The sequence below is a fragment of the Falco biarmicus genome, chromosome 1, assembly GCF_023638135.1.
Source record: "Falco biarmicus isolate bFalBia1 chromosome 1, bFalBia1.pri, whole genome shotgun sequence".
NCBI classification, from domain to species: Eukaryota; Metazoa; Chordata; class Aves; order Falconiformes; family Falconidae; genus Falco; species Falco biarmicus.
The window spans coordinates 89971970-89995620 of NC_079288.1; the positions used below are offsets into that span (position 1 = coordinate 89971970).

General features: G+C 41.8%; 2 protein-coding genes across 8 annotated transcripts in view; one reads left to right on the forward strand and one right to left on the reverse strand.

Annotated features, from left to right (window-relative positions):
- CLCN3 (chloride voltage-gated channel 3) overlaps nucleotides 1–8178 on the forward strand; it is a 70825-nt gene extending 62647 nt beyond the window's left edge. For 4 of the 7 annotated variants that reach the window (XM_056346207.1, XM_056346198.1, XM_056346244.1 and 1 more), the window contains 3 exons: nucleotides 671–887; nucleotides 3262–3337; nucleotides 4998–8178. In XM_056346207.1, the coding sequence (XP_056202182.1) occupies nucleotides 671–887; nucleotides 3262–3337; nucleotides 4998–5156 (452 nt within the window). In that variant the 3' untranslated portion in view covers nucleotides 5157–8178. Of the gene's footprint in view, nucleotides 1–670; nucleotides 888–3261; nucleotides 4740–4997 lie in introns of those variants that run through there. The other 3 variants (XM_056346236.1, XM_056346256.1, XM_056346226.1) reach the window with 2 other exon arrangements.
- Nucleotides 8179–9849: 1671 nt separating this feature from the next.
- On the reverse strand, nucleotides 9850–18809 carry LOC130141658 (histone PARylation factor 1). Its single transcript, XM_056322725.1, has 8 exons — nucleotides 18694–18809; nucleotides 17442–17601; nucleotides 15641–15827; nucleotides 14691–14789; nucleotides 13507–13657; nucleotides 12708–12795; nucleotides 11911–12083; nucleotides 9850–10123 (listed from the first exon to the last, which is right to left on the reverse strand). The coding sequence occupies exons 1-8, from the start codon at nucleotides 18748–18750 to the stop codon at nucleotides 9992–9994; spliced, it is 1047 nt and encodes a 348-aa protein (XP_056178700.1). The 5' UTR covers nucleotides 18751–18809; the 3' UTR covers nucleotides 9850–9991.
- Between the last annotated feature and the right edge of the window lie 4842 nt (nucleotides 18810–23651).

The following is a 23651-nucleotide window of genomic DNA, read 5'->3' on the forward strand; positions in this document are numbered from 1 at the left end:
ATAATAGACTTCCACAGGTAAGACTCATTTCGGCTGCTGAGATTGCGTAGTGCAAGTTGCTTAGTCTTGGATTTTGGCTGGCTTGAGAGAATCGTTTTGTGTAAAATAGTTTGGGGTAGAGGGAAGGATGCGGTTGTCACCAAGGTGATGAAGATGTGAAAAGGAGGAGGATCCTGTTCCCAGAAGGTAAATAAATTCATTATAAACAAGAAGACAGCGCTTCCAGAGTGATCAGAAATGGGAACCTTGGTTTCAAACCAACAATATTTACAGCTGTTGGAATCATGACAGGGGAGCTGTCAATTGAGATTGTTTTGCCCTGGACAGTTTCTTCAGCAGTCGCCTGTGTGCTTCCTACATGTTATTTTTGATGTCTTTCCACCTCTTCATAGTAAATAGAAGTTAGTTATTGGAGTGAGAACGTTGGTAGCCGAAGAATGGCCAGAGCTGTATGGTAGACAGCTTTTGTGATTTCTGTACCAACACTTCTTAGGGATAAAGCAGTGACTATAGAAACACATTGAAATAGCATGTATCAGAATATCGATGTGTAGAGAATAACATCAGTATGGTAGTGTTGATTGATCTGTCTGTTTGCACTAACTTGTCTTACTCCAAGAATGTAAATTCTTCCTCTGCTGTTTTCTCCCCTCCTCTCTTATTCTTAAAGAAAGTGCTAGAAAGAAGCAGGAAGGGATTGTTGGCAGTTCCAGGGTCTGTTTTGCCCAGCATACCCCATCGCTTCCAGCAGAAAGCCCTCGACCTTTGAAACTTAGAAGCATACTTGATATGAGCCCTTTCACCGTGACAGACCACACACCAATGGAAATAGTGGTGGATATTTTCCGGAAGCTGGGTCTGAGGCAGTGCCTTGTAACACACAACGGGTGAGTGAAGTGGCAGCAATGCTGTTCATTTTGTTAGGTACGGTAATTTGCATTTCCAGGATCAGAGTATTTGAACCCGGATATATTCCAGGATCACGGTATTTGAACCCATAGGTTTGGTGCTGCAACCGAGGACCCTAACTTCTGTTAAGAAGGCATCGTGCTGTGGCACCTCTCTTAAATTCTTACTCCTCCCTTGTATTCCAAGTAAGCAGGCAGGTGAATTCAGTCATTTAAAGATGTTTGGTTAATAATTAGCATTCATTCAGCAAGTTTTGTGTGTTTAACTTACATGTGGAGGAGACACAACTTGTCTCATAAAAATCAGTCTTGCGTGGTGCACAGTCTAAGTATTTCCTTGTTCTTATAGATGTTTTGGCAATGTGCAATGTGTCAGCTATTGAATGTCTACAAATATCTGGGTTCATAAAAAGTAAGGGAGAAAATGATCCAGTCAGTATCTCCTCTTCTGGAGTGATGGTGATTACCACCAAACTCTTGTTTTTGGAATACTAACAACTAAATAACTGCTACTGGTTCTGGAACTTCAGTCTGCAACTTTTGTTTCTACACTTCAAAATATTTCAATAAAGTAATTTTAAGATTTAGAATGTTTGTAAATGAAACTGTAGGGAGTTGTCATGTCAACCCACTAAATTAATCAGCCTTAGACATGGAAACAGATGGAAACAGAGATGTTTATATATAATTGCCTCTTACCTAAAACGCTACTCTTTTTTTTTTTTTTTTTTTGTTTGTTACATGATCTTTTTCTGTGTAGCTGTTGCTTTAACATTCTGCTTTCCTGTATCTCTTGCGTTAAACACTTGACACATGACATTGCAGCTCCTACCATAGTATCTTGCTTTCTCTTTAGCATGTCTTTTAAGGCACCTGGGGAATGAAACATTGTCTGCTAACGCACGTTATTTAGGATCAATGTCCATAGGACAAAACCCAAGAAACCTGAAATATGGGTGGGACTGACTTTGTTTTGCTGTGGGCAAAAGGACTGCTGCTCTAAGTGTCAAATATTTAAATAACGCATTAGTCCCCAAGTTTATTTTTTCAGATTTATTTTAAAACAAATTTATTTTAAATGTTCTCCTGGTTTTTTTTCTTCAATGCATCCCTGTATTGAATGGCAGATAGATGTTTTCAGAAGCATAAATGACTGTTAAAACCTTTCTCTGATGGGGAAAGGACATCATGATCTGACACTTAGAAGTCAGTGCAGACATGCAGTTATTCTTGTTTTGGGGGGGTGAATTTGAACTGATAAAACTTCAATGAAGAATATTTACTATGATGACTTTTTTTCTTAGTTTCTGTTCTGGTTGAGAGCTCAAACATTAACATTGATGTTAAAATCAACTAAAGATTAATCATGCAAAGCTATGTCAAACTGTACTATAAATTTTTAACTTTTACAATAAGGTAGCAGCAAGTATGGATGGCTTTAATGATTTGATGTTTTCGAACATTCATATTTGTTGTCCTGCTTCAGTTTACAAAGCTGTGATATTCCATGAGCACGCTGTCCATTACAACAAGATCAGATAGTAACTACTAGTACTAGTGGTATTTAGGCACGGCATACAGCCATGTGAACATCAAGGACTAATGTATATTTTAGCAAATTTCTTGCAGATTGAATATGCTCACATAAAGACACATTATCAGCTTACTGGTTCTGATCCAGATTGGAATAGGAACTGTGCAGGAATTGGTGCTGAGGGGGTGGGTGGGGGAGAGACTGAGCCTTACTCTTCCTAATTTGTACCAGAATATCCATTCCAGGGAGTTGCTCTTGACATATACTGTTAGGAATGAGAAATCTGTCTGAATTTGTCTGTCTGTAGGGACACCACATAGCCCTGCTCTATAGTGCAGCTTCAAACCTCAATTGCTATGACTTAACAGACTTACTACTTTGTTCTCTCTGCGGTGGCTTGTTAAAATGCAAATAATTATCTGTATGTGTGGGGGAAAATAACTAATCAAACAAAGGAAATGAAGTGGATTTTAGTTTTCAGTGCCTCTAAAACCTGAAGAGATAGGAATCTGGGGGGGAAGGGATGAAGTGTGCTTCCCTGATGTGTGCTTGATTTGAGAAACGTACTGCTCTGGGGTGGTTGAAGATCCAGTTGTGTTCAGCATTTTGGGAGAAAAAGAAAAAAAAGCAGTGTCTGGGAAAGGGTAGTGACTTTCAAATCATTTTTCATTTAATTATCTCATTAGCTTTCCTGCAACCTTTTTTTTTTTAATTTTAATTTATTTTTTTTAGTTTTGCTCTAATCCTTTTTCATTGTGATTAGAACTTTTTTTTATTTTATTTCACACACAGTTATTAGCATAACATGATCTGTTTCAGGATTGTCTTGGGGATCATCACAAAGAAGAACATATTAGAGCATCTCGAGCAACTAAAGCAGCACGTCGAACCCTTGGTGATTAGATATATCAGATCTCATAATTAGACACATTAGAAGTCAGGAAGCATGAAACTTGTGAACTGTTCAGGGCCTTTATGTCATCAACTGAACAATGAAATCATCTTATGCTAAAAGTTTGTATTAAACCATAAAACTATGTGCAAAATCCTTTTGTAGAAATCAAGCTGTTAACGTGGACAGACTGTTAGTCACAACATTAAAGGAACGTAAACAATAGACTTTCTGGTATTTTTGTTCTTGAGATCACATAGATCCATCTAGTTGGATCTGCTGATTTCCCCAGGTGGGAAAGCACACAGCTAGGGATACTTTTTCCCTGCCTAATGCAAATTAAGATTTTTGTCTATGCCAATCTCTTTTTTTGATCTTGACAGCTTTAAATAGCTGTTAAGTAGCAAAGTATCACATCTTTTGAGAAGCAAAGCCAAGCGTGTCTTTAATGTATTGTAGCATTAGATCTTCCCTTTATCAACGTTTTTCAAAAGTACTCTTTATTTTTAGTAAAGTCCTGTGATTCTGCTGCTGTTACCTACAGCAATTAATGTACTCCTTTATAAACTGTTCAGTGATACCCTAAGCCACCAAGTGGCATGCTACTGTGTTTGACTGTTGACTTCAGAATCTAGGTACTGTTTTAACCATGATGTTGTGAACTAACCTTAGGTAGATGGTAGACCTTGTCTTAATTTGGACATGGGTTGCTAGTTACATCTCTACTAAACATACCCACCAAGTTTAACTGCTTATGTGCAAAACATGCTAATTACATTCTCATTTTATGCTAATATTTCACAAGTATTTCATGCGTCCTTTAATAAGACAAAACGAAATGTACTAACCAGAATAACAAGGGCAGCAGCTCATCCATTCTGCTCTTTGCTTCTCCTGTGATATTATCCTTTTGGACAGTCTCACCCTTTTTGAAATTTTGCAGATTTGTAACTTTAAAAGCTATGAAGACCCTGTCATAAGAGCACAGTATCTAAATTGGAAAAGGAAAATTTTCTTTTATTGTAAGCAATTTATTTTCTAAAGCTGTGAACTCCAAAAACCAGTTAACTGCTGTTTACTTTACAAAAGTTTCATGGCCGATACAGCGTGCTCCTATGAATACATTCAGCCTGAGCCAGTCTGTCAGACTGGAAGGATCGTTGCAATTTAAAAACAGAGGGAAGGGGAGTTTGATTTGTTGTTAGGATTTTGGGCCATCAAGCAATATGTCACTTCTGATGGCTAGGCTGGAACATGCCTCCCTTATGAAATGGGATCAATATCACTTCTTTTTCATACCTCTTCTTTTCTTTGTCCCTCTCTGTTACTTTTTTGTTGGCATACGCTAATCAAAATTTCATTTTTGTAGAAACAAAAAGTGAAATAAAAATTGTCATGGGCTCTACTCGTATCACTTGTATTTCATTAAAACAGACTACAGCTGTCAGAGACCATCTGATATGGTGTCTCAGCATCGCTGTCTTTTAACAAACCGGTGGTTCCTCAACATTTTGATGAATAAAATGTTTTTGTTTAAATAAGAAAATGAGGCTGGTTTAATTGTGCTCCATTCCTGTCAACAAAAAGGACTTGGCTACAGATTTGTTCTGCTTTATTATTTTCCTGCTTGGATTAATATTGATCTTCCGTTTATGCTTTTCAGGCGCCTCCTTGGCATTATAACAAAAAAAGATATCCTCCGTCATATGGCCCAGACGGCAAACCAAGACCCCGCCTCAATAATGTTCAACTGAAACCCATAGCTGAGGAGAGAGAGGAAACGGAAGAGGAGGTTCATTTGTTGAATAGCACAACACTTTAGTCTGGGAGATACTTCTAAAATCAGAGCTGAGAGCTGGGTTTTTGCATAACAGTGCTGCTGGAAATCAGGAGTTGGTCTGGGGGAGAATGTGGCGAGGAGGAAGGCGGATGGGAGCGTGGGAAGGGAGAGCTGCTGTCCTGCACTGGATGCGTCCCGAGACGTCAGGTCTGCCATGATAGTGCAGTGGGTGAGCCATGCGAGGTGGCGCAGTTCTCCAGCCCCAGCCTGGTACTTCAGCATTGAAGAGATGTGTTACTAGTCCCTGTTTCTGGAGGGATCGTTCTGAATTGAGCCATCTTACGGAGACTGAAAGGTCTTGCCCTTTTTTTACCATTGAAAACTGTTGTGTTAACTCATGAAATGTATTAATTATTACACGTCACCTTTCTACATTCCAGAAGAGCTTTATTTCTCTCTCTCCTGAGCCGTAACAAAGCCTCGTTAAAATTGGTGTGCCCTTTTTGAAGCAGTTGTTTCTCATATTGAGATGTACTGTGAGTTACTGAGGTTTGATCACAAGAAGGGAGGTGTTTCTTGTGCCATTAAACGTGTAAGTTTGTACATCATGAAATGCTTGGGGCAGTACAGATCCACTGCGACAAAACCAGATTGAACAGGTAATATCTTGCAAGAACCATGCAAGACTTCTTTCAACCCATGTGCTGTCATGATATGAGAAAAATTAAAACCAGAGGAAACTAGAGTTTCAAAGAAAAATACTGTTTTTGCTGCAGAAAATATCGATAAGGTGACCTGGTCTTATGCAATTTTTGTATTATTGAAAACACTATGATATATACCAATGTTGTGCAGTACAAGGAAGAATACTGCTATTCTACTAGTTAAGAGCTGGAACAATTCTGTATACGTGTATCTGGTAAAAATTGCATGCTACAACACTGGAGATCCTTCCCCCCCCCCCCTCCCCCCCCATAAAAATCTGAGAGCGGTCGTTTTTATTTTCCTTTTCCACAAAAGACGTTCCACTGCTGACATGGTAGGAAGAAATGTAACTCATAACTTGCACTAAATGTATATTATTTTTCTTGAAGTTTTACCATTCTTTATTTATATTTGTATGGATTAAAATTATTAAATATTAATCAGTTAATATCTCACATAACTAATTACATTTTTAATGTGATTTTTATAGAATAATTCATAATCCTCTGCAAGTAATGGAGGATTAGCAAATGTTTACAACTAGAAGGGTTTAAACAAAATAGTTTCTTTATGATCCAACATACATCTAAGATCATTTTCAAACGTAACTTTCACTGCCGTTACCTTGAGATTTCCTTTTTCCTTTACTAGCAGATAACTGGAACAGTAATATTAAAATTTTATTTTAAAAATAATAGGAAGAAAGCAACTATAATTAATAGATTGCTTTTGACTGGTGTTTTGTTGGTTCGTTGTTTTTGGTTTTTTTTTCCTCAAGTGTACAGAGGTGTAAATGATACGTAGCCACAGAAGATGAGCAGCAGGGCAGAACTGAATCCAGTACTTGAAACTTTGGCAGGACTTCAAAAATCAGCAGCAACACGCATGCTAGCAGGTGAACTGACACATCCCTAACTTCTTTACATTTTTCTTTCCAGTCACTAGATTAATTTGTTTCATATTCACTTTACCAAGCCACCGCCATCACGAACACACGCAGAGGAAAAGAGGTAATGCTGTAAGCCTAAAGTAGGGAGGAAAAAAGAAATCTGGCGGACAAAAATTATGCATTATAATATGGGTTTAGATAAAATTTCCTTCTTCTAACAATTATGCCCACAAGACTGCAAAAATTCCAATAATACAAATGACCGAAGACTAAAATAATAATCCTAGGCATCTCTAAGGCATTCATCACAGTTACCTAACTGTTGTTTAGTAAAAGTACGTGGTATGATTTTATGTGAAGTACAATAACATACTGAACCGAAATTCTGGTACTTTTGGGAAGCTCCGTAATGATGCCTGTGCTTAAGTGCTCTGCTGAATTTTTACCAATTTTTTGGAGTGTAAGACTACCATCTCTACATCTCATCGTCTATCTCTTGCAGCAACTGGAACCAGTAGAAAGTGAAATGCGCCACTGGGCTCATGGTGATCAGCCCCTGTATTAAAAACGGGTTTGGAAGTGAAACAGGGAAGTGGGCTGTGTCGAAATGGGAGTGTTGCAGCAACTAGCTGTGTCCTTCCACGTGAAGTCAGTGCTAGCAGTTCAAAATTTGTTCTGTTATGTTGCGTAAGCCTGGAGAAACTTTGCAGAAGAAACTTCACAAAGAGCAGAATTTGGCCCATTTACAGACAGCGGCTCTGGAAGTTGTCTGCGATGCTGATTTCTGTTGTCTTAAATTTTTTCTACAGTGGAAGACTATAAATGCACTACATGTATAAGAATTGCTTTAAATTAGTTTGAAACCTCTGCCATGTCTGATGTTCTCATAAAACCCTGCTGTGTGTACTGTATTAACTTGCACCTAATTCTACAGACTGTACTGTCCGAATTAAAGTACAGTTCACACCCCAGCTGTGTTTTATAATTTCAGTATGGATCCCCAGTGCTGCAAATAAATTGTGCATCTCTGTTTACTCTTCTTACCTGCTAAGCTTTCTTTCCCTGTTGACATTTAAAATGTCTTCTGGTAAACATAAATGCGAGGTTCTGATAACAAAGTAAGTATGTGTGCCTGTGCTGTGCAATGAAAAATTTCTAATGTTAAACTTTCTAGGGCCTTACTCAAGTTACAAATTTGAAAAAAAGAAAAAAAAATATGTGGTGGATGGGAGGGGAAAAGTGTCAGCATTTTTTCTTGTTTTTTGGTTTTTTTTTTTTTTTTTTAAACCATTCAGTTACTGGTTCATGAAGAATGCATTCTTTGTTAATCTGTGATGTTGCCTAGAGCTGTATTTAATATTGATCTTAATGTTTTTATTTATAATAGTGTGGTAGAGCTGCATATCATTACAGTAAAAATTCTGATTACTGTGATGATTTAATCAAACATTAAAAACTTCTGTATGACCACTTACTGTTCTGTCATGTTTTCTCCTTGTTCGCAAACGGTGTTTGTATTGATTTTTGTGTTAATTTTCTCTGAGAGAAAATTAACAGCTCGGAATTTTACATACACCACCAGTAAGCAGCTAGCTAAGAAAAGAGTGAATTTTAGGAGGAGATGTAGTCTTTGTATTGCCTGGTATTTGGCTACACATCAGTAGCCAAATCAATCCAATCAAACAGATCAGTAGTAGATAATATTTTTCCAAAATAGACATATAAAAAAATCTGTTTTAATTATAGAATAGTTGGCTTCCTCATTTATAATAGAAGCGTGTGATGCTTTTACTGTCTAAAAGCCAGGATTGTGTAGTTTCTACCACAGTACCTTTTTAGTACCTCTGGTTGGAAAAAAAATAAAAAATTGTGCAAGAGGTGAATACTTTTTGGTTACTTGTGTAATTTACAGGGCATTAATATGAAGGTCTCTTCTTCTTTGAACCTAAGGAGTAATGGGGAGCAAGACTGAATTTTCAAGAAAGCACCTATCTTATGTATAAAACATTAAAGTCTCTGTGTGCTTGTGCTTATTTTTGAATAAATTAAACATTTCTGTGTTGAATGAAAGGGGTGGGGTTGTCAAATTTACAGAAGTAATGCACTTCTACATTGTGAATTCTATATTAAGTTTATGCTGGAAGGGGCCTTTGGAGGTACAGTCCTTTGCTAAAAAGTAGGGGCAGCTTTGAAATTTGAGCATGTGGCTAGTGCCCTGTTCCTTCTGTCAGTAGTACTGTCATCGCGAATCACTTGAGCGGCGACAATAGAAGTCACTGTCCGAGAGCAGGCCTGGTGAGCCAGGAGCAAATGTCATTTTCCATTGGTTTCTGGACTGCTAGGTCAAGCGGTTGCCTGAGAGCAAAACGCTCGGGCCTAAGTAACAGGAAAACTGAGCAGTGCAGCAATAAACTCAAAAATCACTTTGCACCCTGTACAAAATCACTTCTGTTTTCAGAAGTCCAGATCAGTGAAAACAGGATCATTTCACCTGGCTGTTTAGGTGGCAACTGCAGCAGAATTTCTCATTTCTCTTGTGTCAGTTAGCTGTTTTAAATCCTGTTTGTTTCCCGTTAGTTCAGCCAGACAGCAGACGGAGCCCAGGCCCAGCGCAGTCAGGCTGCAGAAGCGAACGCCGCCGTCCCTGGCTGTGTTTTACCGGCGCGGTGCGGCAGGACAGAGCAGCGTGCCACGGCAGCGGTGGCCACCCGCACCAAGGAAGGGGGGTTCGGGGGGTGCGGAGAAGCAGCCGGCTGCAACGGAGCAGCGCCGAACCAGCCCGTGACCACCACCGAGACATCGCCGCCCCAGCTCCCGCGGGTTCCCGTAGCAAACGTGCAGCGACCGCCCGCCCAGTGCCGGCTGTTACGGCCCGCGGCGCCTGCTGCCACCAGCCCCCCCCGCGGAGGCGCGGCCGGAGCGGGGCCGTGGGGCGGGGGCCGCCGTGCCGGCCCGAGCGCAGCGGGACACCTCACCCCCACACCACACCACTGTCCCTCGCCGCCGCCCCCACTTCTCCCCCCCAACGCCACTGTCCCTCCCCGCCCCCCACCACTTCTCCCCCCCCAACGCCACTGTCCCTCCCCGCCCCCCACCACTTCTCCCCCCCAACACCCCCGCAGCAGCACGGGCAGGCGGCTCCTTCCTTAGAAAAGCTTTACTGACCGCAGGGGGCACCGCCACAGAGTACAAAACCCCAGACCTAACAATAATAGTAATAATAATGATAAGAATAAAAAAAGCACGAGCACAGGCCCCCCGCCCCCGCCGCCCCCGGCCCGGCTCAGGCCGCCAGCTGGTCCGGCGCCTCCCGCCGGCGGTGGTCCAGGTGCGCCTCGATGATCTCGGCGAAGAGGTCCCTCCGCAGCAGCCTGTACGCCAGCGGCAGCAGCTGCCCCACCGTCTTGTGGAAGTACTGCGGGGAGAGGGAGGGACAACCGGGCGGTGCTGAGGGGCTGCCTCGCCTCCCGGCTTGGCCGCATCCCAGCCCCTTCCCTCTGCCGCCCCCGCGCTACACCGGTGACAGCCGCGGCACGGCCGGGCCGGGTTATCCCAGCCGCTGGGGGAGGGATGGAAACCTATTTATAGCGCTGCAAGTGACGCTAACTCGTTAAGGCACCCAGGCCGCGTTTAGGTACTTCCAGTGCCAAGAGCACAATTAGCACCTGTGATGGTTACTGTACGTGACAGTCCATTACACCTCCCCGACAAAGGGGAAGAGGTTTAAGTCCCTTTCCAGGTCTTTGGCTACAGATAAAGTGCCAGTGTGTCTTCTGGCTCCGTGAGCAAGGGGACAGCCGGGCTCTAGTCACACATGCAAAGCAGCTCTCAGTGTCTACAGGCAGGCAAAAAAGCTGGCACCAAACTGTGGTGTCAGTTATGTGCGAAGCAACTGTTTTTCCTTTCTGTTTACTAAACTAGACGATGTAGTAAGGTTTCTATTTTTAGAAAAGCGCTGCAAAATTATGGCTCTTTCAGACTGCTGCATAAGATAGGTATCAGGACCAATCACAGTATTGTAAAGATAATTTGTCATTGCAGGAGCACATCAGTGGTTAATCTTACATGCTGAGCGAAGTGTGAAAGATGGAGGTTTGCCTCCACCTACTCAACCAACTGGAAGTAACCGTTTCCTTCACTGCCCTTCTAGACCTCAGAAGGAATTAAGCAGCTGAAGCAGCACGGTCACTGAAGGAGGAGTCCTAAATCAGCAGGTTATCAGACAAAAATACAACACATTCTCAGATGCTGTAGGGAACTTACGGGAACAGGGTAGAGAATCTAAGAAACACATTACTAATGTAACAGCATATGGAAAGAGCCATGAATTTTCCTTCATTTCAGCAGCTAAATATTTTAACTAGTGTTTAGCACAATTCTTCTGGGCCTACATTTGGTATTGCAAGATGTTTATCTTTCTACACGATGCTTCGCAGCACCCCTTATCCAACACTAGTTTTAGTAAAAGTAGCTATTCTGCGTGGGTGTTTCTATAACCATCTGTTCATAATATCGCACTGGTGTTGAAGCTTTTTTGTATGTTACTTCCTAGCCATGGATTCATTACAAACATGACCCTTTTCATCAACGGGGCAGTGGCTAATGCAGAACAAAAAGTGCTGACTAGAATCTTTATGTGTGATTAAGCACCAGTAAGTCTATCAGCTTATATTTATGAGATTCCTTGTTAATACAGAACCAGAGACACCTGGTGGGAGGTCTTTTATGCAGCCATGCCAGCAGTGTAGCTAGGCAACTGACCTGCGTTCACATTTTTTCAGCTGCGGTTACTGCAAAGGTCAGTCCCTTTCTTTATCCAGTCGAGTGTGAGTGCTTGTGCCTATACAAGTAGTTGGGGATGGGGTCTGCAGCTATGCAGTATATCTGGATTAGACATTTTGCATTTTTACGAGTCTAATGTTAACTCGTTGTCTTACGCACATCAAACCACAAGAGGTAAATGCTGTTTAAATGCTTCTGGATTGCAGGATTGTGCTTTCACACAAGCAGTTTTAAATTCAACGTGGAATGAGGTCACAAGTGTGACTTTTTAACAGCCTTCGTAATTCATGTAGACTTTTGTGATTCCTAGGGATAATTATGCAATAGAGTTGGGAATAGAGATCTACAACACAGAACAACTCCCTGTCCGTGCCTAAAATAATGCTCAGTTTTGTGAAGTATGATTGTTGTAGTACTCACATGTGATCCATAGCAAAACAGGTCCATTCCCAGTTCGTACCCCATTCCATAGTCACATTCATCATTAGCAAACTGGACGAAGGTCAGCATTTCCTGAATGGGTGCAAAGGCCTTCAGTCTCTCATCATCAGTAGGAGCATCAAAAATGGCCTTACAGATTTTTTTCAGATTAGCTGCAAAAAACAAAAGCAAAAATATTTAGATGTTTGGATAAAAAAATTGATTATTGCACACAAGTAGTTCGTGGCAAAAAACATACCTGTGTGTCATGCTAAGAGGAAGACCAAGTGGGCACACCCTGAGCTGCTTGTGAAAAAGCTTCCCCCTTCCCTTTGCTGCTCATTCTTGCCCCATGCCCCTCCATCTCAGTTCCCCACATATGGACAAGCATTTGTGTGGTGAATTTGCCTCAAGGAACTGACTCTGGTTAGAACAATGCCGGGAGAAGAGGAGGGATAAGAAATAAACCCACAAAGCCCTGAATGTAGATTGGTTTTTTTGATCTACTTCCTGCATGGCTGCACCAATAAAAAAAAAAAGAGAAGGTTATCTAAACTATTACCTCAGGAATTATTATTTCAAATTTACCATGTTTCACTGATTCTCATCTGGTTCATTTAAAGAAAACACTTTCACGTCAAGTGTGATGGTTCAAGACTTCTGCCTTTTACTCCCACGGCTCATATTCTTCCGAGTGGGAAAGATGAATGCAGTTTGGTTTTTGCAGAGTAGCTGTGCGACTGAAGGCTGTTGTTTACTTAAATAAAGCAGAAGAATAGAGTAAACAAGACATTTACCATTTGTTTCGGGAAGTTCTCTGTATCCAACATCATTTTTGTCTACAGGAACAACTAGGCCTGCTCCATGAAATGCTTTGGTCACCACCTAAACAAAGAGAGAGGAAATTGAATATTGCACCGTAAGTCAATACAGTGACATAATATCACTTGCCTCGCTAAATGACTGCTGGTGACTAAAGCCAATATACTGTCCAGACTCCAGGACATCAATTCACTTTCAAACTACATAGCAGTTACTTTCAAGTATTAAATTTTAAAGTAACTGCAACCTACTCCAGTCAAGTTCTGAACTCTAGGAATCCTTGTACTCACTTGTGTAGCGCTGTACTACATTTGTTTAGTCACCTCCCACCATAATTATTTCTGATAGCTATGCAAGAAAACTCTGTTACTAAACCACATCATCCTTAACAGTCCTATTCCTAGTAGATCTGATCCAACTGTTTACATGAATCTTCACTTTGAAGCAGTTTTCTCCATGCTACCCATTCATTTTCATTTTTAGATTATTTCCCTTATTGTTTTTTTCCTTTAACTGAATGCCAAGCTATGGTTTACAAGAGTAAAGTGTTTTGATTTAATCCTATTATTTGGAACACAGTTGTATTTATCTTCTCTCTCCTGAAGTTTTATAAAGCAAACTGATTAGCTCTGGGAACTCCTAAATGAAGCATCCTTACCAACTAGAAGGAGGAAAAAAAACCCCAAACCAACCAAAAACAAAACAGGCAAGTAAATGGGAAAAAAAAAGGTTTAACAGAACTTAGTCCTCTCCAGTGGATCAGGAAAGTCATACTTTCTTATCTCTCTGTTTCATCTTCATGGTTTTTTGTTCCAGAGAATAACCCAGTTCTTTTGCTGTTCTTGATAGTTTTTCATCTATGTCTTTCAAAATAGCAATTTTCTTTTTATCGGTCACTTCCTTCAGTCTTTTTGACAAAAATAATCTGCAAACAGTAGAAACACATCTTAAAAGAGCTTAACAGAAAACAAACAAATGAATAGCCTTCTAATCACTAAACCTCCAAATCTTATAATGAAGATTAGCAGTCATGGGTTTATTTATACACATAGAGTTGGGAATGCAAGCCTCTCAACAACAAGAAAGAAAAAAGTTTGGCACAGATAGTACTTTGGCATTTCCTATCCGTATTTGCATTACAATACAGTTTATGCAACCAGAAAGTGCTGAAGATTTTCCTGGCCTCAGTAGCTGCTCATCTTTCTAATTTGAGAACTCAGTTTGCTGCTTCAGTGCCATATACACTGTTTGCCACCCAAGTCACACACATAAATACATATTTATGAGTTTCATCATGGTGCTTTCAAAACAAATGTCTTCGTTTAACTCTGCACTACACAAGGGTTCTTTTGCAGAAACTATTCAGTATGCTTTCACTTACTGACACACATCCATCCTTAGAGAGCTTTCCATTTTTAACTGACAGGTGATGAAATTGCTGTTTACAATCATGATGCAGGATGACATAAAGCTTCATGAATCATACTGAATTACATATCCATATAAATGTTATCCTGCCCCAGGTCAGAAATGGTACTTCTTGTAGATATTCATTATATACAGAAGTAATGTATTTTTATGTAGGCAAGAACAAGAGCTTGATGCTATTCATCAGATTTCCTTCACCACTGTTTCAGGTGCCCTTTCTTTACTTATCCTTTACTTAAGAAGTACTTCAACACATCCAGCAGGTATTTTTTTTCCCTATAGAGCCCATCCCTGCCAATATATTTAAAGAACGAGATAATTAATACCATCTATTTTACTTGTAAAGGGAAAACACTGCCAAGAAGCCTACTAAGGCTTTTGACAGTACCTCAAAACTTGCTAGCAGGAGCAGAAAATAAGTGAGGGTTTCTTGAGAAAGGAAGATGCATAGTAAGTTAGCTACATTATTCCACACCACAGTTTCTCCTCTACTCTTACTATTTATAAATAAAAGTAAACATGAACCTTACTTGACTGCGGCAAAGACATTATCACCAACTTGTGAAATCACACAGCCCTTCTTGGCTTCATTTGCACCAACCCACACTGGCAGCTCATCAGGCACATCCCTATTCATGAAAAAGTACACACAGATAGTCAAGCTGTGTCCATTTCTCCTATTTCAAAGTAAAATTAATTTGCCTCCGCATCATACTGCCATGTCCTTCAGAAACCTACCAAGCAAAGCCCTCAGATCAAAAGCTCTAAAAATCTTACAGCATGGTTTTGAAAGGAGCTTGTATATCAATACACGCAGAGAGAATACACTTTCCCTTTATTTCATAAGGCTTGACTTTTTCCTCAAATTATCATGGCAAAAAGTTAAAAATCAGTAAGTGAAGATGCTCTGGAGGGCTGGGGGAAGTAGTTTAACAAATATTTAAATCTAGTCTTCAATTCCAATATATATGATCATTTTTAATAAAAAACATCAACCCATGTGTTAATGTCGCAGCACTCTCCAAACTAGCCAGCTGCAACAAGGTCTTTTACCATCACATAACAACATAGTCTTCAGGCCAGTCTCTCTGCTGCCTTTTCCTTGTCTCTCCTCACCCAAGGCGCGCGCACACACGCACGCACACTCGCTCTCTCTCTTCTCTCTGCTTCTTCCTCCTCTCTCTTCCTCAGCTGCTCTCTCTTCATTGGCTGCCCAACCCCTTAACAGAACCAGCCACAGCTGCACCTTATCTATATTGGCCAACCCACTGCCCCTGAAGCCAGCCCACAGTTGTATATTATCAATGCTAATTAACCCAGCTTCATGCCTCTACATGTTAATACCTTATCACAGAAGAGAAAGATTCTTATTTGGTGATAGCACACAATTCTGAAATACTGAGGAGGGGGGGAAGAAAAAAAAAAAAAAAAGAGCTGCACATAGTTACAGTCTAGCAAGAGTATATATTAAATAAAATACCTGAAATATCCCATGTGATACTGTGTTTTGCTATCCCCAACAAGTATAGTCTGGAATTCTGGGGGATCATAGAAGAATCTCCAATGAATATTGAAGTTCAGATCTGTTGATTTTGCTTTTTTGTGTTTTCCAGCAAGAATATCATATGGTCCAACCAGCCTAAGTCCAACACTTGACATAAGCGCATCTGAAAAGCAATGCATGAACTGGTTTACCTTCTGGTGGGTGCATGTCTAAACCAGAAGTTCCCGTGTCACTCAAGGATCAAAAGTTTCCACAAATCCAAGCAGTCAAACACAGTTTACCTGACAAGGAAAGCTGACCCATTCTTTATATTCAGACAGCTTTCACTCATTCAAGAGTTAGGTTATTACACTTCTCATAAGTAGTAGTGGTCAACAGTCCAATGTCCAGACGGAGATCGGTGACAAGTGATGTCTCTCAGGGGTCTGTACTGGGACCAATACTGTTTAATATCTTCATCAATGACATACACAGTGGGATCAACTGCACCCTCGGCAAGTTTGCAGAACGCACCAAGCTGAGTGGTGTGGTTGACATGCCTGAGGGCCAGGATGCCATCCAGAGAGACCTGGACAAGCTTGAGAAGTGGGCCCATGTGAGCCTCGTGAGGTTCAACAAAGCCAAGGGCAAGGTCCTGCACCTGGGTTGGGGCAACCCCTGATATCCACGCAGGCTGGGGGGATAAAGAAAATGAGAGCAGCCCTGCTGAGAAGGACCTGGGGGTACTGGTGGATGAAAAGCTGGACATCAGCCAGTAACATACACTCACAGACCAGAACGCCAACTGTATCCTGGGCAACTGTATCAAATGAAGCACGGGCAGCTGCAGTTGAGGAAATTCTGCCCCTCTACTCTGCTCTGGTGAGATCCCACCTGGAGTACTGCATCCAGCCATGCAGTCCTCAGTATAGGAAAGACGTGGACCTGTTGGAGTGGGTCCAGAGAAGGGCCACAAAAGAGATCAGAGGGCTGGAGCACCTCTCCTACAAGGAAAGGCTGAAAGGGTTGCGTTTTCAGTTCAAAGAAGGGAAGGCTCTGGGGAGACCTTATAGCAGCCTTTCAATACTTAAAGGGTGTATTATGTGTGTATAAAAAAAGACGTGGACAGACTTTTTAGTAGGGCCTGTAGTGATGGGACCAGAGGTACTGGGTTTGAACTAAAAGAGAGGGTAGATTCAGACTAGATACAAGGAAGAAATTTTTCACAATGAGGGTAGGGAAACACTGGAACAGGTTGCCCAGAGAGGTGGTAGATGCCCCAACCCTGGAAACAGTCAAGTTCAGGTTGGATGGGGCTCTGAGCAGCCTGGTCTAGGGGAAGGTGTCCCTGCCCATGGCAGGGGGGTTGGACTAGATTGACCTTTAAAGGTTCCTTCCAGCCCAAACCATTCTAGGATTCTAAAAGGAACCGTTACATGTAGAGCACCCAGGGATGCCACATTCTGTTACGTAATACATTTGGGGAACTAGAAACCTGGATAGATACAAGGAAACTAGAGTTCCATACTAAACATTTTAAATGTACTTGCAAGAAAGGCAGAGTTAGACAATATTTAGTTTCTTTGTATTACACAATTTAAGTAATTATATTTTAGGAAGCCTGAAGTGTACCGACATCTTTGTGATTATCTCCAGCATTCTTGTTTACACTCATGTAAACATCTGCATCTTAACTTGAAAACTGAAGCAGCACTAGAATGCACCTGACACCTCAAGTCTGCCTGCTCTCAGGTTGTTTCTGTGAGTTAGAAAAGGCAAAAAATATCTAAAAACCCACCACTTGGTTTCTCAGGATCTAGTTCCTCACAAAACTTCCAAAACTGATAGAAATCTTCAGGCAGCCTAAGTCGATAGCATGTTTCTGCTTCTTGACGAAGACTATCGGGAATATCTGCCTGATCTGACCTTCTCTTCTTGACGTCTCCATTTTTTTCACACTGCAGATAAAAAAAACAATAACCCAAAGTTCATTTAGTTGCTTTCTGTTTGTTCTACTGAAGGATTTTACAAAGCTTCTGTATTAATTGAGGAACAATGATTAAGACCATTAATTCATGGTTGTTACTTAAGCCAGCATATATATTAGAAGATCTACTTTGAACAGAATCCCTTAGAAGTGCATTATCTGAGACATGTGCTAGATACGTATGAAATGGCAAATCGCTACTATAATATTAATGGGTCAATATAATCAACCGAAGCACTTTTATTATTTTGTCAAAGGACTAAGATTAAACCTTGGGATTGCTATGTTTTAAATTATTTTAAAATTACCATTCCCAATGACACAGCAGCTTGCACCCCAGAAACTTGTGTTTTACAAACAGTTGGAACTAGGGATACTATTTTGTCATGTTTGTTTCAATGACATAACAAAAATCCTCCAAGTCTGTGCTCTCTGAACTACTCTGCTGTTCAAGATATGAAGTGGGGCAGTTCACAGCATAGCATTTTAAAAGTAGCTTGACATTTGTTTTAAAAAACAACGTAACACAAACCACAACAGGCTACGAAACCTCCATTCAAGCGCTCACACCGCTATAGCGGTAACCTCAACTACCTCACTCCCACAGAACACTTCCAGGAGTGGTAGGAATCATGACCCCCGTTTTAAAGAAAAATTGGTAATTTCAAAAACCAAGGTTTGTTTCCTCTCGCTAGGCCAGTACAACGAGGCAGACTGTCACCCCCGAGGCGGGCCGCCACCAGGCACCGCGCCGTACCGCCAGCCCCGGCCGCCCCTGCTGCCCACCGCACACCCGGAACGCGGGGGTCCCCCGCGAGAAGCCCCGGTGGAGGCGAGCGGCCCCCGTGCCGGAGACGTGTCCGCGGGCTTCCCGCAAAGCTACGGAGCGAACCAGAACGAGGGCAGCGGCAGGCAGACGCCTGGCGCTACCCGGCACTCGCGCCGTCAGGCCTACGGCCCCACACCGCCGCGGCCCCGGCAGCTCGCCCCCACCCCCACCCCGGGGGCCCCGCCGGCCGGCCCGGCTACCCCGACAGCCCGCCCCGGCCCCGCTAACAGCCACCTGCTCGCCGGCCGGGCCTGCCGCCCCGCGCGGCCTCCGCTTCCCGCCACCTGTCATGCTCCCGCCGGCCGCATCGCCCCCGCCCTCCCCGCCGCTCCCCGGGCCCGCTCTGCGCCTCTGCGCCTGCGCAGGCGGCGGCGCGACCCGGCCGGCCACGCCCACCGCCCCGCCTCGCGCAGCGGCCGGTGGTTACCGTGCCCGCCCGCGGAGGGGCTGGGAGCCAGCCGGCCGTAAGGCAGCGGTGTGGCGGGTGCCTGCCGGAGGGGGGAGGGGCCTCGCAGCGGGGCAGCGGCGGGCCGCAGGGCCTTCCCTTCCTACCTAGGCGCCCTGCCGCAAGGTGAATGCGCGCTTCTAGCAAGGGCGACACGCAGTTGTACATCAGCGCAGCGCCCGAGCGAACCTGCTCCGGACCTGGCTGAGGGGAGGCCCAGCGGTACCCCGCGGGCTGCGTTAGCCCCGGGCTGGAACCGGCATGGCGGCGCCTGAGGGGGGAGCGGGGCGGGAGGAGAGCGAACGCAGTTAACCCTTGGTGGCCAGCACGTCTTCGGCCGGAGCTGGGTACCAGACAAGGAGGCGGCAGGCTTGCAGCCATGTTTCCTCAGGGGTAGGCACTTCGGGACTGTTTATACGATTTCGAGGCCGATTTTTTTTTTTTTAACCCTAATTACACATACGTGCAAATTCCTGTAATACAAGTTAGGGTAGTATATTGGGATGAAGGAAGAAAAAAAAAATTACCTGAGTCTGATGTAACCTCCCTTCAGAACTAAAGGCATAAGAGAAGGAGGAAGTGATACTAGTTTTCAGTACACAGAAAAAGGAGAAAAAAACCTCCCGGCTAATCCCCTGTGCCCCTGTTTCAGCATTTGACAGCTGCTAGCAATACGAAAGTGTCATCACATAATTTCTCTTTCCAATTAAAGAATCAAGGCAGCAGTGTGTAACATACAGCAAGTGGGACACATTCCTCAGTTTAGAAAAGCACATAATCATATTATGCAACATCCACTCATTTAAGTATATCACTGAAATTCTTTGCATAGAAAAAGGCCTGGAAAACCAATAGCACAGAAGGAGGTGGTGGGAAGCTGGTTATATATAAACCTTTGCTTTTTTTTTTTTTTTTCTTTCAGTAAGTCAGATTGCAGTAGGTTTATTTAAACAAGCATAATGTAGTTTTAGTTACAGGAATTCTTTCTGGTACGCAGTGTGTGTTCAGCAAAGATATATATATGGCATAAATCCAGTGGGGTATTTTATCCTGCAGTCCATTAAAGTTGTAAATATTTGCTTGGTATAGATTATTAGTTTAGGACTAGGAATCAGCTGCAGTGCCTTTCAACCACCTATGACATAGACAGTTATGCAATGAACACAAAAGCTTGATAGTTTTAATTATGCATTGTTAGATGCAGTGTCACAATAAACTTGATCCTTACTAAGAATGTTACTTCCTTTACGTAAAAACAGCTAGGTACTTCATGGAAGCCATTGGTTGAGGATATGTAGATGTAGGACAACCAGTGACAAAGTCCCTTTGGAATCGCAGAATGGTCAGGGTTGGAAGGGACCTCTGGAGATCATCTAGTCTAAACCCCTGGTAAAGCACATTCACCTAGAGCAGGTTACACAGGATCACACCCAGGCAGGCTTTGAATGTCTGCAGAGAAGGAGACTCCACAACCTCTCCGGGCAGCCTCCCTCAGCTGGAAAAATTGTTGTTTAAGTCAACATGTTAAATTATTTACTTCCTGAAATCCTGCACACATAGGGAATGAATATTAAACTTCAAATAAAAACCTTGTTTAAGGCATGGATTACATTTCATCACCTGAGGTTAAGCAGAAACGAGGTACAAAAACCTCACTATAAAAAACCACAAACCTAATTTTCTTCCTGAAAAGCATGAAGAGTACTGCCCTGAGGTTTCTTTGGGAAATGCTTTCTAATATTAGCGTCGCTTCATAATTTCTAGTATACCAGACCTTAAATGTAGTGGAGGCTAGACAAAATGGTAGCCGAAGGAATGACATTTTCCTTAGTAGCTTGGTGGAAAGTGTTCTAGGTGACTTGAGAATAAAGGCGTATCTCCTCCACCCCCGTCACAATTATCCATTACATGCCCTAGCTTAGCTTACCGAAATTCCAACCTTACGGAGCAAATTGAATCAGTGACACCAAAGACGCCAGTATTTCCCATTTCAGTATTAAAGCTAGCAAATGCTAAGTTTATCAGCCATTACTATTTCAGGATAAGCTTTTTTCCTCTATTGCAAGGTGAGGTTAATTAAGGAATTCCTTAATTAGCCTCACCTGCAAACCTTTAGCTTTACAGATGCTTGTCATGTTCTCTTATTCTCCTCTCAGTGTTTGCTGAAAGAAACATTTTGCATAACCATTTTTAGTTCCACAATTACATTTTTACTAGGGTGAATGCAAAAGCAGCATGGGAAGGCTAGTCCAAGCATGCCTCATGACTTAGCCTAGAGTCTCAGGTGTGTATTCCTACCACCTTGGTCTTCTGTTGTAAAACAAACGAACTCACCATGAAAACTTCTACCTTTATTTTCGGTCAAGAAGAAAACAGAACCTTTTTACGGGTGGAACACTTTCAAAACTTAAGATTGACTTTTGCCTGTTACAGTATTTTGCATTATAACATTGAGAGAGAAGTAATGGCAGTGTGAAATGAACTTGCAGTGGCCCCATTTTAGGTATGCTAATATCTCACAAGGCAAAGTGGTGCTGCAAAAAATACAAGTTAAATAGAAAAAAATAATCCTGTGTTGGCTTATCATTAATATTAGTGCTATGTCTCAAAGGCCTAACTTGGAGGGCCTTTACCACTTCACTGAAGATACAGCTCAAGAGCTTTATCGATCAGTTGATATTTCTGTGGTTTTGTTCTTTTCTCCACACAGGCTATTAAAGTCTCCAAGAGCACCTCTCTTCTAGAACAGCTTGACATTTGGTGATACCACAGGAGGGAAAGACACAGAATCCAGGAAGGAAGTTACTAAATCCTCTCCATCTGAGGAACTCAGTCTCTCACACTTTCCAGGCAGGTACCCCAGCCACTAGATTATTGGTTAAGAAGAGCAGTATTTGGCCATATTTAAGATAAAATGGGCTTATAACAATTTGTGTGTGTTTATATATATATGTGTGTGCATGTGTGTATAGAGTGCAACTCATAAACCTTTTATAGGTGTCTTCCAAACAATTTTGGAATGAGTACTTCAAGAGAAATAGGTAATGAAATGCTCAATTGCCTCATCCTATCCCATCATGCTTGAAATATGAGGTAGCTAGCTTGGTTCCATTAAGATCGTGATGGTGGTTATGCTCAGAAAACTAACTTTGCATGGCTGGATAGATAAAAGGGGTATTTTTTGAGGCTGCATATATCTAGTCCCAGATAGCAGCTGATGTTCTCAGAACAGCAGTTTTGGGCTTAAGTACACACTTTAGGTTTAATAAATTCTTTCAGTTAAGTCTGTTGTCATCAGTTCTTGTCTGAAGTGTGGATATATATTGTGGGGTGCCACTATACAAGCCCTTAACAAAGAAACTGTAAGATACTGAATCATTATACACTACACCATAGTATTTTTTTCCCTCTCTGTGAGCAAGTGCTAACTCCATCTGTGTGTCTACCTCCAAATAATTTGTGCTCACTTCTCAGGTCCTAGATTTGGAAAGCATGTATCGTTTGATATTGATAGTCATATTGTCATTTGTTCTGTTAACAACCTGTAAAGCTGTAACATGGAAGACTTGACAAAGAAGGATAAGCAACTAAAGCAGAGTTTACAATATAGTATTTTAAAGCCCCTTCCTTCAAACTAGTAAACATAACCTATGTCTGTACCATCACTTCTGAATCACCATAAACAGAGATAATCTCAAGAGGTTAATCTGCAAAGTAACTTCATCAGGCTTTAAAGCTATCTCTATGATTAGTCCTACTATGCAGTGAGCCTAGCTTTTTTATTATTTTTTTTTTTAATTCTTAACTATGCAGTAAGAGATTTTACGAGAAACCACAGAGCTGGAGTCTTGTTGTCTTGAAACAAACCTTGTCAGACCTGCTTTCTCAAAAGCTATGGTAGATACTTCCTGTGTATAAATTTAATTTGCCCCTTGAGGTCAACCAAGGCTTTAGTGGATCTTAGGAGGATTTTTCCTTTCCTATGTCCATTTCCAAGATTATTAATAGCCAAAGTTACCAAAGTATGCCCCATGCTATGAAAAAATCTCAGTTCTTAATTTCAGGGTTTTATAGCTATTAATTATTGAGAAGAAAGCCTTCATGAGTTAAAAGCCTAAGCTATAGCTTTATCAGCTGCTAGATACTAGAGAGAAGGAAAGACTTGCAGGTTGTTGAAATCCAGTTTTGCTTCCTCACTGCTATTCACAAACTCATTTATGCTCATAGCTTTCCTCCAGAGTTGATTGCCTTCCTCCCACCCCTTATAAGGTTCAAATTTGGTCACCTGTGAAAAGCAACAGGAATAAATTAAGCTATGCTATCCAGATATTCAGTGCTGAGATGTTAGAGGGATTTATATTTGGGGAGAGAGATCTGTGCGAGACACAATATAGTCTAATCTCCATTAGTTAGATGGGGTGCAATACATATGGTTCACAATCTAGTTTTCCCTACCCTTCAACATATGCAACTAGAAGGTAACAGTTTAAGTCATGCTTAGGTACTTTTTTAGGTAGTTTCAAAAGTAGCTAAGCAGCAAGGGATAGGTGCGTGCAGTCTCCTCATCAGTCTCCACAACATACTGATGACGAGACTATGCAGTATAAATATATGTAAATTCTGATTTCTGTTCAAGGACTAAATTTTTGCCAAAGAACGATACTACATTTTTCTTACCACAAGAGGGAGCCATTTAAATTCTCGTCACTAAAAAAAGCCGTTTGAAGACCAAAAAAAATAATAATCT